The sequence below is a fragment of the Cervus canadensis genome, chromosome 13 (genome assembly GCF_019320065.1).
Source record: "Cervus canadensis isolate Bull #8, Minnesota chromosome 13, ASM1932006v1, whole genome shotgun sequence".
In the NCBI taxonomy this organism is placed as follows: Eukaryota; Metazoa; Chordata; class Mammalia; order Artiodactyla; family Cervidae; genus Cervus; species Cervus canadensis.
Window position 1 is genome coordinate 45,531,800 of NC_057398.1, and position 16,293 is coordinate 45,548,092.

The 16,293-nt window shown below is 34.0% G+C and overlaps 1 protein-coding gene across 3 annotated transcripts in view; it reads right to left on the bottom strand.

Annotated features, from left to right (window-relative positions):
- Nucleotides 1-16,293, bottom strand: part of AKT3 (AKT serine/threonine kinase 3) — a 272,836-nt gene that overhangs the window by 34,153 nt on the left and 222,390 nt on the right. For all 3 annotated transcript variants that reach the window (XM_043486077.1, XM_043486076.1, XM_043486079.1), the window contains 2 exons: nucleotides 9,139-9,353; nucleotides 2,577-2,664 (listed from right to left, as the gene is read on the bottom strand). In XM_043486077.1, the coding sequence (XP_043342012.1) occupies nucleotides 2,577-2,664; nucleotides 9,139-9,353 (303 nt within the window). The remainder of the gene's footprint in view (nucleotides 1-2,576; nucleotides 2,665-9,138; nucleotides 9,354-16,293) is intronic.

Here is a 16,293-nt window from a genome sequence, read left to right on the forward strand (position 1 = left end):
TCCACACAAGAGAGAAGCAGCCATCTCATCTAGGATGAGTACCCCCACCTTCCAGTACGGAGTTATTAGGAGTGGTCCATGATGATACTTTTTAACTTTCCCTAGGAAGAGGTTTCAGTTTCCCCTAGAAGTGCTCATGCTCAGGCGCTCAGTCCTGTCTGACTCTTTGTGACCCCCTGGTCATGGGATTTTCCAGGCAGGAATACTGGCATGGAGTGCTATTTCTTCCCCCAGGGGATCTTCCCAACCCAGAGCTCAAACCTGCGTCTCCTGCATCTTCTGCACTGGCATGCGGATTCTTTACCACTGAGCCACTGGGGAAGCCCTTCCGCTAAACATACCAGTATCTTCACACATACCTTCATCTGGAGAGTTTACCATGATACATATCAATAGGAAAATGGCCAATAATCATGTCATAAATCTATAAAAACAGCAATTCTCCCAAAGCACATTAGTAAAACTGAAAAGTACCTGACCTGAGAGATGAAGAATAAGTTAAGTATTTTAAAGATATAAGACCCCTCAAAAATGTTTGAAAACACAAGTAAATTCATGAAAATAGCTACTGTATTAGCATTCCTATAATTAATTCCTTGTTTGTTGTAACACAATACAAACCCAAATAAACCCAATCATATTTCCACCACCTTTGAGAAAGAGTGTCAAAATTTAAGCATGCTGCTATGACATTGTTCTTCCTCAGGTGTATGAAGATGGCTAAAAACATCAGTGCCGTATGACATCCAGGACACCACCCACACCCCCGAGCAAACCTGTAGCAAGTGTCAACTAATAGAAACTTTGTGATTTTTGTGGTTGTGCTTCTTTATGCAGGATACTTAGCATTTTTGCTCAAATTCAGCAGCAACTATTTTTATCTAAACTCTAACAACTTAAATTCATTTCTTCACATACATCATCTAAAGCTCTGTTTTGGCAGCTCCTTGTCCTGCCCTTCTTGCTGGCTTCTCCAGTTTCATTCACCACAAGGGAGCTGCCTGGGTATCTTAACAGTACCTTCACTCTGGGCATGTGAGCCCATGGGGCAGAGACAGGATAAGCCTTGTTTCTTCACTGTGTGCTGGCTGGGTTCTCAGTGCCTGCCTTAGGTGATGCCAAACTACAATCTTAGTAGCGTATCTGACTCTGAATAGGACTGAAGAAAATCCATATTTTGCCCCTTCTTTGAAGTTAGCAGTGCCATACCAGTGCCCCACATTTTGCTCTTAAGGAAATTTTTCTTTCTGTTTTGTTGTTGGTGGTGGTGGTGGAGTCCTCTTTGGACAGAGTATATACCAAAGGAACATTTAGTTGTGGCTTATAACTTTGTGTGCCAAAGGAAACCTTTGATCATATATTATTTCTAGGTTCTTTTGCCGTGCACTGACATGATAAACAGCAAGTGGTGCTTTAGGGGCTATATACAGATGCCACTCATAAAGAATTTCATCAGTATTATAAAGTAGATATATAACTGTCTGCCTGAAGTTAATAAACACTGAGGATACTTAAGAATGATCACAAACTTCTCACAAGGTTTGAGAAGGATCCAATACTTACCTCAGTGCTTTATACATGGTAAGAACTCAAGAAATGTAAATTTAATAGAAGTTTGAGTAGAGGTACCATAACATGGTGCCTCTATTTTAAACACCTAGTTACAAGAAATGCTTAAAATCACCATATTCCCTATTACTGTAACATAATACAAAAATGGTACACTTGTCTTACTTCCTCATAACTCTATGATATCATTTTATCTTTGCTTTAGGTATTAACAGAGTATCTAGCACAAATTAAGACACTGCATAAACGTTGCTAATTAATACATTTCAGAGAAAAACATGAAAACCTAGAATAAACTGAAATGGAAGGACTGAGTACATAAACTGACTAGATAAGAATTATAAGCAAATGCTGAATAACATAAAAATTTCATAGTAAAATTTTCATATGAGCATTTGAAAATCAAAATATCAAAATCATTGACTCTACTAACAATATCTGAAGTAGTAAAAACAAAATTAAAAAAATTTAAAAGATAAAATAGACAATAATTTCCTATTCCTAAACTTAAGTAAACACTGCAGTATTAGAAACAAGTAGAGATTAGAGTAAAAATAAAATTATATGATTTGTAGCGTCCATCTTGTAAGTCTTAAAGTTCTATTTCAAGTAAAAGAGAAGCCGCAAAGAAGACAAATAAATGTATTATTTTGTTACATATTAAAACTAGACTGCTTTAAATTCCTTTTAAAAATAAGGAACTGTATAAATAAACATGAAGAGTTCACTTTAAAATGAAAGGTTATAGAGACAAAGTTTCAAAATTGTGATTGTTTTGCTAGTTTTCCTGAAGAATAACATGACATTGGTGCCTTTATTTTTTCTGAATTAATTAAATGATGAGAAGTAGACTAACTAATTACTGTGATAACAAAGAGAAAAACTGATCACATTGAATAAAATTTCAAAATGCATTTCAGATGCAAAAACTATCAATAATGTTTTGTGCTAAGAAGTTCAATATTCAGTTAAAAGAGTAAAAATACAATGTCATGAAGATAACCTACCTTTTTATCATACACATCTTGCCAGTTTACTCCAGAAAAGAAACTGTGTCTCATAATTTCTTTTGCATCATCTGGTCCTCCACCAAGGCTGTGAGAACAGAAATAAAATTAAATGATTATAGAACATTTGCATAAGCTGAATGCATAACTACAAAGCTTTTGTGAAATGTAACTTTCTGTGTGTAAATAGTTCTTGTGATAAATAGCCATAAAAATAAAAAGCTTTTGTAGAAGATCTAGTCTTCCTAATTCACTATTAATAAGAATTTGCCTTGGGACAGTATGGTAGCTGAAAAAAGCACAAGTTTTGGGGACAAACCAGAACTAGGCAAGCAACTCTAGAACTTATGAGATGTATGACAATGAAAAATTACTTAAGCTCAGTTTTCTCATCTGTATAGTGGGAATAATAATACCAGCATGGAAGATTACTGTTAGGGTACGTGTTATTTCTAAATGCTAAGTATTTAGAAATGACAAGTACCTAGCACAATAAATAGTAGCTATAGTCAATTCTCAAACCAAAATTATTTTAGAATGACTTTAATCAAAATGCACCCTTGTCAACATAAATTCTGAAAAGACTACATAACTGGTTAGAAAAAAAAATTTAGAGAGCATTGCTAACAGAAACCAATAAATTGCTTTCATGTTTCAAATGAATTTTTACAGAAGTGAGAAAGTTAATATATGAAATATCACTGCAATGGAATCTGCTATACAAGTTTCAATATAAATTAAAAATTAAAAAATACCCTCACCCCATTTCTGAAGGTACTCTTATTCAACTGTTACCTGACACAATCTGAAATTCAGGTGTTTTCTAGATTTCTCAGTTTCATATAGTACATACTAGTCACTATGAAGAAAGGATGAGAGAAACAGAAAATAACAGAGGAGAAAGTAAGATGGGAGGAAAAGAGGAAAAAAGGACAGGGAAACAAGGAGGAAAATAAAATAAAGGAAATCTATTTTTAAATCTGAATTTGATAAAGCAAGTTTTATTTGATTTTACTCTTATTGTTAGGAATGATACATGCTGGTAAATGTTTAATAATCAGCTATCTTGAGAAATTATAGATGTATAATATAATACATATATGTATTATTAGATTTATCGATAGAAGATGTGCAGAAGCAAAACATTCAGTATTTCCAACTTCAAAATATATAAGTATCCTCAAAAGTACAGAGAAGAGTAAAATTTAACAACATTATCAAAGAGTGATGAGTTTTGAGTATTTTCTATTCTTGATTTTAATGTTCCTGGTTTAATTATAAGTTTATATAATGTAATTTTAAAAAATGTCTGTTTTCAACAACCAGCTCACAAAATTCTCGATATTTATCAACTGGCTATTCTAAGCTGGTACATGTCAACTCCCAACATACCACTGGGTAGGAAGAAAAGCAAACATGTCATAGAAAATAAGCAGTTATACAATTTTAATGAATTCTGGTTATTATTAGGTATAAGGAATACATCACTAGGAAGAATCCAGGATCCTCTGACACACTTTCAGAATGGAAACACAGAACAATCAGCGGATTTCTGAATATCTGTAGGGATGATCCTATAGTTCCCAGTACCCAGGTCTTTTATCCTAAGATTCATACAGAATAAATCACACCTCTGACTAGAACTTTTAGATTGGCTCAGATCATAATAGTTATGTTCATATTTGGAACTCTCAGACTGGCAACTCTATATTTAGTTAACACTCAGCACTGGACTTCTGGCCTCACTCTTTTTCATTCTATTTCAAGTTATGTATGCCTCTCCCCTGGTAGAATGCAAATCGTTTGAGGGGAGAGTTCAGTACTGGATTATCTAAAAAGTGTTTTAAGCCTGTGCTTAGGAAGCCAGAAAAGCAGAAACACCAAAATACTTGCTTCTGAAAGAATTAACATTTCAAAGTATGCATCAAAGTAGTATGTATGAGAAAAATCAGAAGTTCATTGTATTTTCTTATATCTATGTTATTATTTAGTTCAATACTATTTTCAACCTAAATATGGACGATAGTGAGTAAAGTAGCAGTTAAAATGGAAAACTATAATCATTTTTAGAAATAAAAGGTTTTAATTCAGCTTCAGTCATTCATTTTTATGTCACTCCTTAGTTCTCAAGCAATATTTGGCTTTGGACATAGTCAGCATTTAATCTACATTTATCAAATACATATATAACTAAAGTATAGGCCATGAATACCATACAAAGACTAAGAATATAATCTTAGACTGCCATTTTAGAAGTTGGTAGAGATTCTTTAACACAAGCTTCTTCAAAGTGTGAAATTGTCAAAAATTTCAATGTCAATGACTCCCTAATATACAATTTAAGACTTCAAAATAATATCAAAATATGATTTACATTAAGATATTTTTGTCTAAGAATACTAAATTCCCATATCAGAAAGCTAATCTAAAATCCTCAGCCATTATAGATTCTTCATAACTAGAAGCAACACGGGATTTACATTTTCCTTGTGTTACTGAATGCAACATGAGGTTATGATGTTCCTACAAAATTTGCATAGGATGTTAAAAGAGATACTAACAGAATAATCATAAAGTAATGAAGAATAAGAAATAAAAGCAAACTGAGAGCTGACTCTTTGATAGAACTAAGAGCAATTCGGTAAAGAGTATCAGAAAAACCGAAGCAGCATTTAAATAAAGAACAGGAACAATAAAGAGGTATACTATCTTTGATTATGTTTCCAAAGACTTTTCAGGGTCCTTTGTTGGCTCTTTCTCTTCTTTCTACCTCCTAAATTTTTGACATTTCCCAAGTCTCTGTCCTAGGGTGTCTTCTTTTTATATTCTACTCTTTTCACTATTCTCATGGCTCCAGTCATGAGATATTTACAGGTCCCAAATCCAAATATTCAGTTCTTGTGTTTCTGTTTTTTTAGATTAATTTTTACTGGAGTATAGTTGCTTTGCAATGTTGTGTTAGTTTCTACTGTTCAGAAAAATCCATCAGTTGTATATATACCTATATCCCCTCTTTTCTTCTTTCTCATCTAGGCCACACAGAGCACTGAGTAGGGTTCCCTGTGCTATTCAGTAGGTTCTCATCAGTTACCCATTTTATACACACCATTGTATACATGTCAATCCCAATCTCCCAGTTCATCCCACCTCCCTACCCTGCCTTGGTAACCATAAGTTTGTTCTCTACTTCTGTGTCTCTATTTCTGCTTTGCAAATAAGTTCACTTTGGATAGGACAACTGGACAGCTACACGTAAGAGAAGGAAATTAGAACACTCTCTAACACCACACACAAAAATAAACTCAAAATGGATTAAAGACCTAAATGTAAGCACAGACACTATAAAACTCTTAGAGGAAAACAGAGACAGAACATTCTCTGACATAAATTGCAGCAAGATCTTTTCTGACCCACCTCCTAGAATAATAAAAATAAAACCAAAAATGAACAAATGGGATTTAATTAAACTTCAAAGCTTTCGCACAGCAAAGGAAACCATGAAAAAAAAAATAGACACCCTCAGAATGAAGAAAATATTTGCAAATGAAACTGACAAGGGATTAATCTCCAAAATATACAAACAACTCATGCAGCTCAATAAAGCAAACAACGAACCAACCAACTCAGTGAAAAAATGAGGCCTAAACAGACATCTCTCCAAAGACATATGGATGGCCAACAGACAGATGAAAGGATGCTCAACATCACTTATTATTAGAGAAATGAAAACCAAAAACTACAATGATGTTATCACCTCATACTGATCAGAATGTCCATCATTAAAAAATCTACAAACAATAAATACTGGAGACGATGTAGAGAAAAGGGAACCCCCCTACACTGTTGGAAGGAGTATAAATTGGGAGGTTCCCTATGAAGAGTATGGAGGTTCCCTAAAAAACTAAAAACAGAGCTACCATATGACCCAGCAATCCCATTCCTGGGTATATACCTGGAGGAAATCAGCTATTGTGTTTCTAGTAAGCACTGGTACTATTTTCAGCTGCCTGCTTGACATCTAGGTTTTCTACAGAAACCTCAGACTCAGTACAGCAAAACTAATATCACCATCCACCCCATCAAGCCTTCTCCCTTGCCTGTACTCCCACTCTGTCAATAATAACTCCATTCTCCAGACGAGTCATCCAAGTTGGAAACCTCAGAGGCATCCCAAAGTCCTTCCACTTCTTCATCATTTCTATTTAATCATTCACAAAGTCTACTCAGCACTATTTACCACTGTTTGGGGATGGATCCCATCTCTTTATGTGGACAATTCCATATGTACTCTTCATTACTCTGCCTACTTGCCCCTGGCCCTTCACTGTTCTAATCTATCCATGACAAAGCTGCCTGAGTTATCTTTTCATAACACAAATCTGATTACGCCATCCCTTACTATTAATAATTCAGTGGCTTTCATCTCCTTCTGAATAAAGATTAATTATTTCTAAGAAGCATAAGGTCCTTAGAATCTAACACATGAGCATCATCTCCCAGTGTCACCCAACTCATACTCTATGCTCCAGCTGATGAACTTCTCAAATGCCATGTTCACTTGTAATTCGAGCTGTTCTTTACATGTAAAATTCTCTGCATGAAAACCACTGCAAATTCCAACCCCTTCATAAGCCAGCTCAAGTTTTCCAATCCCCTAGATAGCTAATAATTTCAATAGCATTTGTCTGTAGTTTGGCCCGAGCATCTGTAAATATGTTTTGTACCCCACATGATTCTATGAATCCCTAGAGCAGAGATAATTCATCTTATTCATCTTGCATTCCTAATATTTTAATGTAGGAGTGGAGGGGCTTGACTTATGTACCTTAAAAAGGAAATAACAGTTTAAAATAGCACATCTTCTCTTTAGACAGTATCAACCTCTAGGTAGACAAAACTTTAAGATGTGTCCTACATACCAGGCCACTACATTCTAGAAATTCCCCTCACATATATTCAATAATTACTATGTGCTATTCTCAGAGGGTGGGGTGAGGGTGGTGGGTGGGGAAATGACTATAAAAAAATAAAGGAGACACGAAAACCAGAAGGAGAAGTCAGAAAAAGATGGGTTAAAAATTCACTGCCCTAAGGCAAATATTAGATCCAAAACTCAAGTAGATAGAACAGAAATCCTAGCTCCATTTATAAGATTATCTGTAGCCAAGTACCTCTTGTTACAACACTTGTGAAACAATCACATCAAATGGAATACATTTTAAAACCTAAACCAAGAACATGGTGCACTGTAAAGAAGATACAAGATAAATATCAAATAGGTACATAAAAACTTGATATCTATTCTTGTTCTACACGAATTTTCTGTGAGAACTAGGATAAATCACTTAAACCTCCCTCGGCCTAATTTTCTCCCAGTCAAATGGAAATGAGAATACTATCTATCCCTTCTACTCCACAGGCTACTAAAAAGCAAGGGAAATAAGAGATGTGCAAATGTCCTGGCAAAGAACACAAAATTACTTTACTTTATAAATATAAGGTAAGGTCTCAGTTACAGGATTCAGAAACATTTTTTAATGGTTCTTCACTAAGCAAAAAGATGGTACCTCTTTTATTATGTTTGCTTATTTCTGCCGAAGGGACAATCATGTTCCTCACAAATTTAAAAGCTGTAAGTGTGTGATGGAAACCTTCTCCAAGATAAACAGAGCCCACATTTTAGAATTCACTTATTCCTTTACTCATTAGTTCAGTCTGTCACAAATACATACTGAGCATCAACCACTAACAGAACATTATGAAAATTATGTGAGGTGTTACAAAAAGTTAAATATATAAAATGGTCTACCCTTAAGATACTTAAGGTCTGAGAGATTTTCAGAGAAACAGTGATATGTATATATATATATATCTAAAGGAACAATGAATTTACATGTATACACAAACACATAGATTAAGATACATTTTATAATTAATAGTCATTTCATGTGTGACTTATAAAATGTATGTATAAATAAATATATAAACATGAACAAAGAATACTATAGCTCGTTAAGCAAAGAACTGTAGGATTTTTCAGGTCATAGCTATAGCTATAAAAATAGAAATACAAAGTGTATAAAGACATTTTTTCCACTAGTCCTTTCAGCCGTGCATGAAAAAGAATTATCTTCAAACGACAAACAAAAAAAGTAGCTAGATATGTTAACATAGGTTAGTGTGGGAGGACAGTATAGAGACAGTTCTATCCGTTTTATAATGTAAATCAGCAGAAATATAAAGCCCAGAGATTGAAAGGGAAAAAAGGGATCCTCCTATCCCCACAATAGCAAGCACCATGCAAATGAGGAAATTGTTTGCTTGTAACACTCTCAAAATCCTTATTTGGTAAAATCTGTATAAAATTTCCAAGTTAGGGAAGAGTTGAGAAAAAATTTTAAATGTTCTATATTATGCAGTTAAAAATAAGTCAGTGTCTCAGTGGGAAGATGTCTGCATCAAATATATTGCTTCTTGGAGTTAGTTATACGTGAATTAATTTCCATATCACAATTTCTAACCACATTCATCAGTAACTCACTGCGTGTTATTTGTGGCTTACCGTTTATTTGGATCCTTTATCAAGAGCCCTGAAAGCAATGATTTTGCATCTGAAGAGAGTGTTCGAGGAAATTTAATGTCTTCCATTAGAATTAGTTCAAAAAGTTTCTCATGATCCTGGTTATAGAAAGGTAATCTCCCGCACATCATTTCATACATGACAACCCCAAGGCCCCACCAATCCACGGCTCGGCCATAGTCATTATCTTCTAATACCTAAAAGTGAAACCAGTAAAAGATTAATTTTTTTTAAAGATTAATTTTTACATGTTAACTTTTAAAGGATTATTTATAAAACATAAGCTTTTTATACAAAAATGAATCATAACTTTCAAAACCTAAGTAGGCGATTCTATGATCTTGACATTTAAACTATGAAGAAGCTTACAAAAGATATAAATCACATCAAATATGTAAAATGTTCAATATATAGCCAGATATAAGGGGTGGGGAAAAAAAGAGGTATTGCAACCTTTTTTGCAGCCTACTGCAAGATTCTAAATAAATGAATTAAGTGGAGGACAGAGGAGCCTAGCATGCTGCAGTCCACAAGGTCAGGTCGCAAAGTTCGGACGTGTCGGACGTAACTTAGCCACTGAACAGCAAAACAAAGTAAATGAATATATGAGTGCCCTAAGGATCAAAAGAAAACTATTTGCATACTTACACATTTTCATTTAGCCCTACTTAATTTTTCATTCTGGCTCCACTAAGGTGGTCAGTAAGTAACAACTTAGAGCTAAACTGTGTTGATTATAGAGAACATAATGTGTCTAACACCTTCTTGCACTGAGAAGAACTAACTAATACAAATCAGTGACAGATAGGAGTAAACAGATGCATTGTATTAAAGAAGCATCCAGGGCATGACAATCATGAAAATTTATATGAAACCTTTTGGAGGACCCTACATATTGAAACTCTTGCAGGAAATATTTAGGCAACAGAGTGAATATAAAGATTGATTGACTGAGTTGTAATAAACTTTAGTATCCAAAGTTTTAGAACCTCACAACAATTTCTATTAAACACAAACAATAAAAATCATGGACTCAATATCTGTCTGGTATATGCCCTTAAATTTACTTCCCAAAACACATGACATGCAAAATATATTTAGTAAGAAACAATATGCAAATATCAGTTATGCTGTGCTAGAGCAACCTGTTCAAATTGAAACATAACTTGCTGTTTGTACCAGGAAAAATATGATTACTTTTATACAAGATATGTTCCTCATTCAGTGGAAATTAATCCTTTGGATCTTTTAATATTTTATTTCAAGATACTGTATTTGTATAGTAATGTAATTTTTAAACACCAGTGACTTTTTAATCTATTCCATGGCCAATTAGCAGAATGTGCTGTCTGTAACAGGCCTTTATCTAATAGACACTGGATTTTACCTAATAACAAAAATTTTAAAGTCTAAGTAACCTCTTATTGCACTCCTACAACACCAACAAAACAGTGGTACACACAAAAAAAGAGCCAAATGTGGTTTTTAACCTCTTTTTTCATAAAACCATAAAAAGCATAAAAGCTGGATTAACTGCCTCCCGAACCCACATTTCACCAGCCGGCAAAACTGGCAATCCTTTATTTTTGTTTAAATACCTGGTTTGCAGCCAGAAGGGAAAGTGAGTACATAAAAAAAGGTTTTATTTTTGAAGAGAAATAAGCAACTGAAAAATAAAACTGTATTGTAAAAAAATCTGTTTGATAAAATAAAGTATATTTTATTTAGCTTCGTAAAATGAACACTGATTCTCAAGATAAGTGGTTTTGCTTCTGAACATACGAGCTTTAATTGAAATATATATACATAATGCTACAATTAGAACTGTTTGCTGTATTACTCTGTACTGAACAAATGTGATGTAACTAACATATCATCTCCGTGACATGTAAAACTTAGGCAATGTTGAGGAGAAAATATCCTAACAACTCAGCCAGTCCTCTTTATCTGGAAGTCTTTGTCATCAATTAAACAGAAAGATTTCTGTTCAACTCCTACCTCAAGACAGCTGGAAGATGAAATACACAGAAAATAAAAATAAAAGTGATTATAATATTCTACATGTGGATATACTACAAAATAACGTTACCACTATTCATACAGTATCCTTTCTCCTTACACCTAATTCGAAATATAATACTTTGAAATAATGTAGAACTGACTGAAATTAACACCCACAGCCTAGTAATATATAAAATTTACATTCTTTAACCTAAGAGTTGCAGTTCCTTCTGATTACCTCTGATGATTTTTTCCCCTCCTAGCAAAAAGGCTAATTAACTTCATGGTTAGCATCAGGGCTGATCCAAAGAGAAGGTACATGGTAATGTAGAGGTACAACGTTAATACATTTCAAACTCCATTACAATGCAATTTATCATATAATGTGGATATATATGCAGATCAAAATCTGCTTCTAAAGAAATAATTCACTGAAAGACTTATCTGAAGAACTAAAGACAGTGTTCTTTTCCATGAAATCAATGTCATTAATGTTTAAACTAAAATCAAGTTAAAATATGAAGGAAGATATTTGGTATTTCCTTCTATACCTATTGTCCTCTGTAACCCTAGATGTAGCCTCACGTGTTACGAGAACATTTAACACAAATCCCCAGAGATGAAGGACAAGTGGGGATTTGAAACACTAAAAGAATGTAAATGTTAAAAAATGGTGAGAGGTCACATCAATAAACCCCAAACAGAGCCCAAGTTCTAGGAAATGAGGTGCAGTTTCCATTTGTCCACTAGGAGCCAGAGATTGCTTCACTTTCTAATAAAATCCAAAATTCAAGGAAGTCACAGCAGGTTATCAATTATTTTTAAATGATCTGGTAATACCTGATTACTATTTGGTAACATTTGATGTGCACGCCTCCACTTATCAGAAACCAGCTGAGTTTTAAAAAATCACTATGAACAGCTCTTGAATGGTTACTAATTTCAAAGAATGACATTAAATAATAAATTTAAAAATGATACCATCAATTAAAGTTCCCAAAGTAAATATTTAGTTCGTGAATGAGTGCTTTCAAAAGGCATATTCATTTCAGTATTCTTGTACCGAGTAAGATTTACTGGGGGGCTGAAGGAATACCTTTCTCAGCTTGTTCGCCAGGCCACACGAAGCACTCACGCAAGTAGTTCTGAGGAGCTACGTGTGCCCTGGAGTGGCTTTCTGCTCAATCAATAATCCTGACAGAACAGATGGGGGGAAACTAAACATCTAAACAAACTGTCTGCACACCTATGTTGTGAAAGTAAACTGCGAACTTGGATGAACCAATTTACCGCTAATTCAAAAAAATTTTTTTTCTGGTAACCTTATATTTCAGGTAACTGATAATGTGTGTTTTATATATAAACATATGCTATATAATCTACAGAAATCCTTTAATATTCCTAACATCACAGAAATGTTGCTAAAAGGTGACCTATAAATCTTCTAATTCAGATTCTAAAATGTGTTGCAGCTACAGAACTATTACATACATTTCATAAGAATAATGAATTCCAAGGTTTACTGCTATTTTCTTCATAAATATACACTGTATATCCAGTTTTCAACTGCTCTAATGATTCTAAAGAGACTGAAACTGTGCCATTTGCTCTAAATTAAGATGCTGTAAGCTTTATGGCTACCTCCTAGCATGCAAACACAAGTACTTGCATGCAGTTAACATCCTACTTTCAGAAGCATTCTCTGGCTAGAAGAACAGGCAAAGCTAAATGGATACAAACAAGAGTGGTGATTCAATCATACTCACAGGTATCTTCCCAGAGATTCCTATACTTCCTTTTTATCCTGAAGCAACAGACATTATGGGGTTCTAAGAAACTGGGTCTTTGTAACCAAAGTAAAAATGGCCATTATAAAACACTATAGGCAATCACTAGTGTTCCCAGTTAGGGTTGGTTTTGTATATGTTATGTCTCAGAGAATTTAAAATTAAACTCTGTGCTTAAATTAGAATCATTCCAAAGTACTGAATGCAAATATTCTGATTGTTAAAATCAAAAGACTATATAACACTCAAAAGAACTTTAGGTGAAAAATAGCTACAAAAAAACCTGACAGAACTCTAGGGAAGTAAAAGCTGCTACTTATAAATGTTGAGAGACATTAACATTGAACTAAAAATATCATTTTTGTTTATATTTAAACAATATCTAATTTGGGGACCAAGTAGGAATTTTTTTAACTACCTGGTTTTTTATTGAACTATAGTTGATTTACAATACTGTGTTAGTTTCAGATGTACAGCAAAATGGGATGGTTTTTAATATTATCCAGAAACAGTATAAACAGCCAACTCATGACAGACGTTCTCAAATAAAAATTCTAACAATAAAGCAGACAACTTTTGTCTGAACTAATCACTGTGCTCATTCACTTAATTTCCTCCTTAATATTGGTGATGAGACGTTTTAGAACCATCAAGTGAAGGCTTTCAAAAATACTTCAAGAGGACAAGTGCTATATGCATCATTAAGAATTAAATAAAATATTAGGGATGTATACAGTTTGGGAAAAGCTACTAAAATAACTTTTAATTTTTACAAAAAGCTTAGAAGTTTTACGATTTGGTTTCATAATCTGTTAGAACTAGTAGAATTTTGTCCAAGGGTAAGCAAAATATAACTATGTGTGCTACTATTTTTATCTACAGATTAAATGTAGAAATATATATATATAAAAAACTTTGATTTCATTCATTTTAAGATCTCCTCAAGATAATACTGATAAGGCCTATAAAATGATGTCTTTTTCATTTATTCTTTGTTGTATTTAAAATAAACAAAATTCCATTTAGTACACTTAAGATCAAGTTTGGTTCTACCTACTCCACCTATTTACACTATACTCCAGGCTACCAACTATCTTCACCCTTAATTAATATGATTCTCTCCACCCTTCTGAAGAAGTTAATGTATACTTTTGGCCTTTCATTTGCGCTATTATCTATAAAGAATCACAATGACTTTAAGCAAATCTTTGTATGAAAATAGTTATCAAAATATTTTCATCTATTTCAGATACTGACAAAATACATATTATAAAAGATATTGATGCTAGTAGGCTTTAAAAGAAAAGTGAATAAAATGACACTCAGTGACTATTTTCTAAAACTGAGTTTCCAAAAACTTGGAATACATTAAAAATGCATTTTCAGCCACTGAAAAACATAGCATTTTACACATATGAAATAAAATTATATACATTTTTTTCTGAATAGCAACCACAACTAGATATTATGTATTTTCCAACAATCAAGTCATTTTTTGCAATCTTTTTGTTAGTTCTAACTTGATTATCAAATAATTTTTATTTTTACACTATTACAGAAGTGCATTTCTCTAGGTTTCCAAAACCACCTTATTCAACCTTCCCCATCTGTCACCATCTGCTTCTTTTTAGCATGTACTTTTTGTGTGATCACATAAGCATGTGAAAAATAACTAACATTCAGATGATTATCTGCTGGTACATTTGAGGACTGGGCATAATAAAAGTGAACTGCCAAAACGTACTTAACACTTTTAATTTTGTTGGGTCTTGCATGTAAGCTACATTTGATTTTCAAACTGTTTTACAGTTGGAAAGTTGATCAGGTACTGCTAACTCAAGAGCAAAGCTGAGACTCTAAATAATTAGCACTGCATAAAAGGATGGTTTGGATTCAATGAGAGCCAAATCAAATAATAAAATTTAACAGTAAGATTTTATATATGATTTCTAATTTCTTTATATTTCTAGGCATGAGAATATAGTAGAGATGATGAAAACAAAATCCCCTCAAAATACCACAGTCCATAATATATGGCAGGTCAAATTTATTTCCTTCTAATACAAGAAAGAGCAAAACCACTTTAAAACTATCTATACTAATTTTTAATGCAGCTTTAGAGATGCAGCACACTAAACATATAGTTTATATGCCCATTAGGACTGTATCTCTGCAACATCTTTTTAAAAAGATACTTTTTCCCTCTTTAATAAAAAAGGTACACAGTTCTTCATCAAAAGACGAGAACAAATACTTTAAAAAATATCCTTTGTTTTTAACAAATGGAATTTTTATATCATAAAATTTTTCTTTTCCTGGTGGTCTTTAAGAAGAAATCTAAGTTCATTTAAAAATCAGGTATAAGTCTGAGATATAGTACAGTTAATACACCAGTTTTGAACTGATTTCTAACAGTATTTTTTAAGTATTTTTTAAAATATCCTGCAACCACCTTTAAGTAGCAAAGCATTCTGACCAAATTAAAACTGTTTGGGGAATTCCCTGGAGGCCTAGTGATTAGGACTCCCAGCTTCTACTGTAAGGGGTACAAGTTCAATCCCTCATCAGGGAACCAAGATCCTGCATCTTTTGCGGCATGGCCAAAAAAAACAGAACAAACAAGTGAACAAAACCCCTCCAAAACTACTTGAAAAGGTAAAGGATGGCCACTGCTAGACAAATGAGAGGCTGCAGAAAGATGTCTTCACAATGTGTAAACAGGTCTCCCATGTGAGGAGAAGGTAACATACCAACAAGGAGCCCTTCAGAAGAGAAGCAGTACTCAGGCACGTACTCCAGGTCTGATAAACAGCTACTACTGACAAACTACCAGAAGTCTGGCATCAATAATGCTATGTACTAGAAATGTTAAGGTTCAAAGAAAGTGAGAGGTGGCATCTGCAGTAAAGGGAAGAGGCTAGTTTAAGCTCTTGCCAATCCCTCTCTAATTCTGACCATGCATATCTGGATCATATTATTGCCCTGCTCTCAGTTCACGTGATTTTCTCTTGTCCGTGAGACCAAATCTCAACTCTTTCCCATTCTGGTTCTGATCTACACACCCAGCCTCCTCTCAGTCTGCTCCCTCTTTACCGCCACCAGACCCTCCCACCACCCTTCCTTTCACTGCACTGTACATAACTCTGCTGCTGATCAGTCGTGTCCAACTCTGCGACCCCAGAGACAGCAGCCCACCAGGCTCCTCCGTCCCTGGGATTCTCCAGGCAAGAATACTGGAGTGGGTTGCCATTTCCTTCTCCAGTGGTACATAACTGTAGTAAAGCAATTATTTTTCTTGGACAGTATGATTATTCTCCAAATCATATCACCTTAGTAAATATGGCAGGCT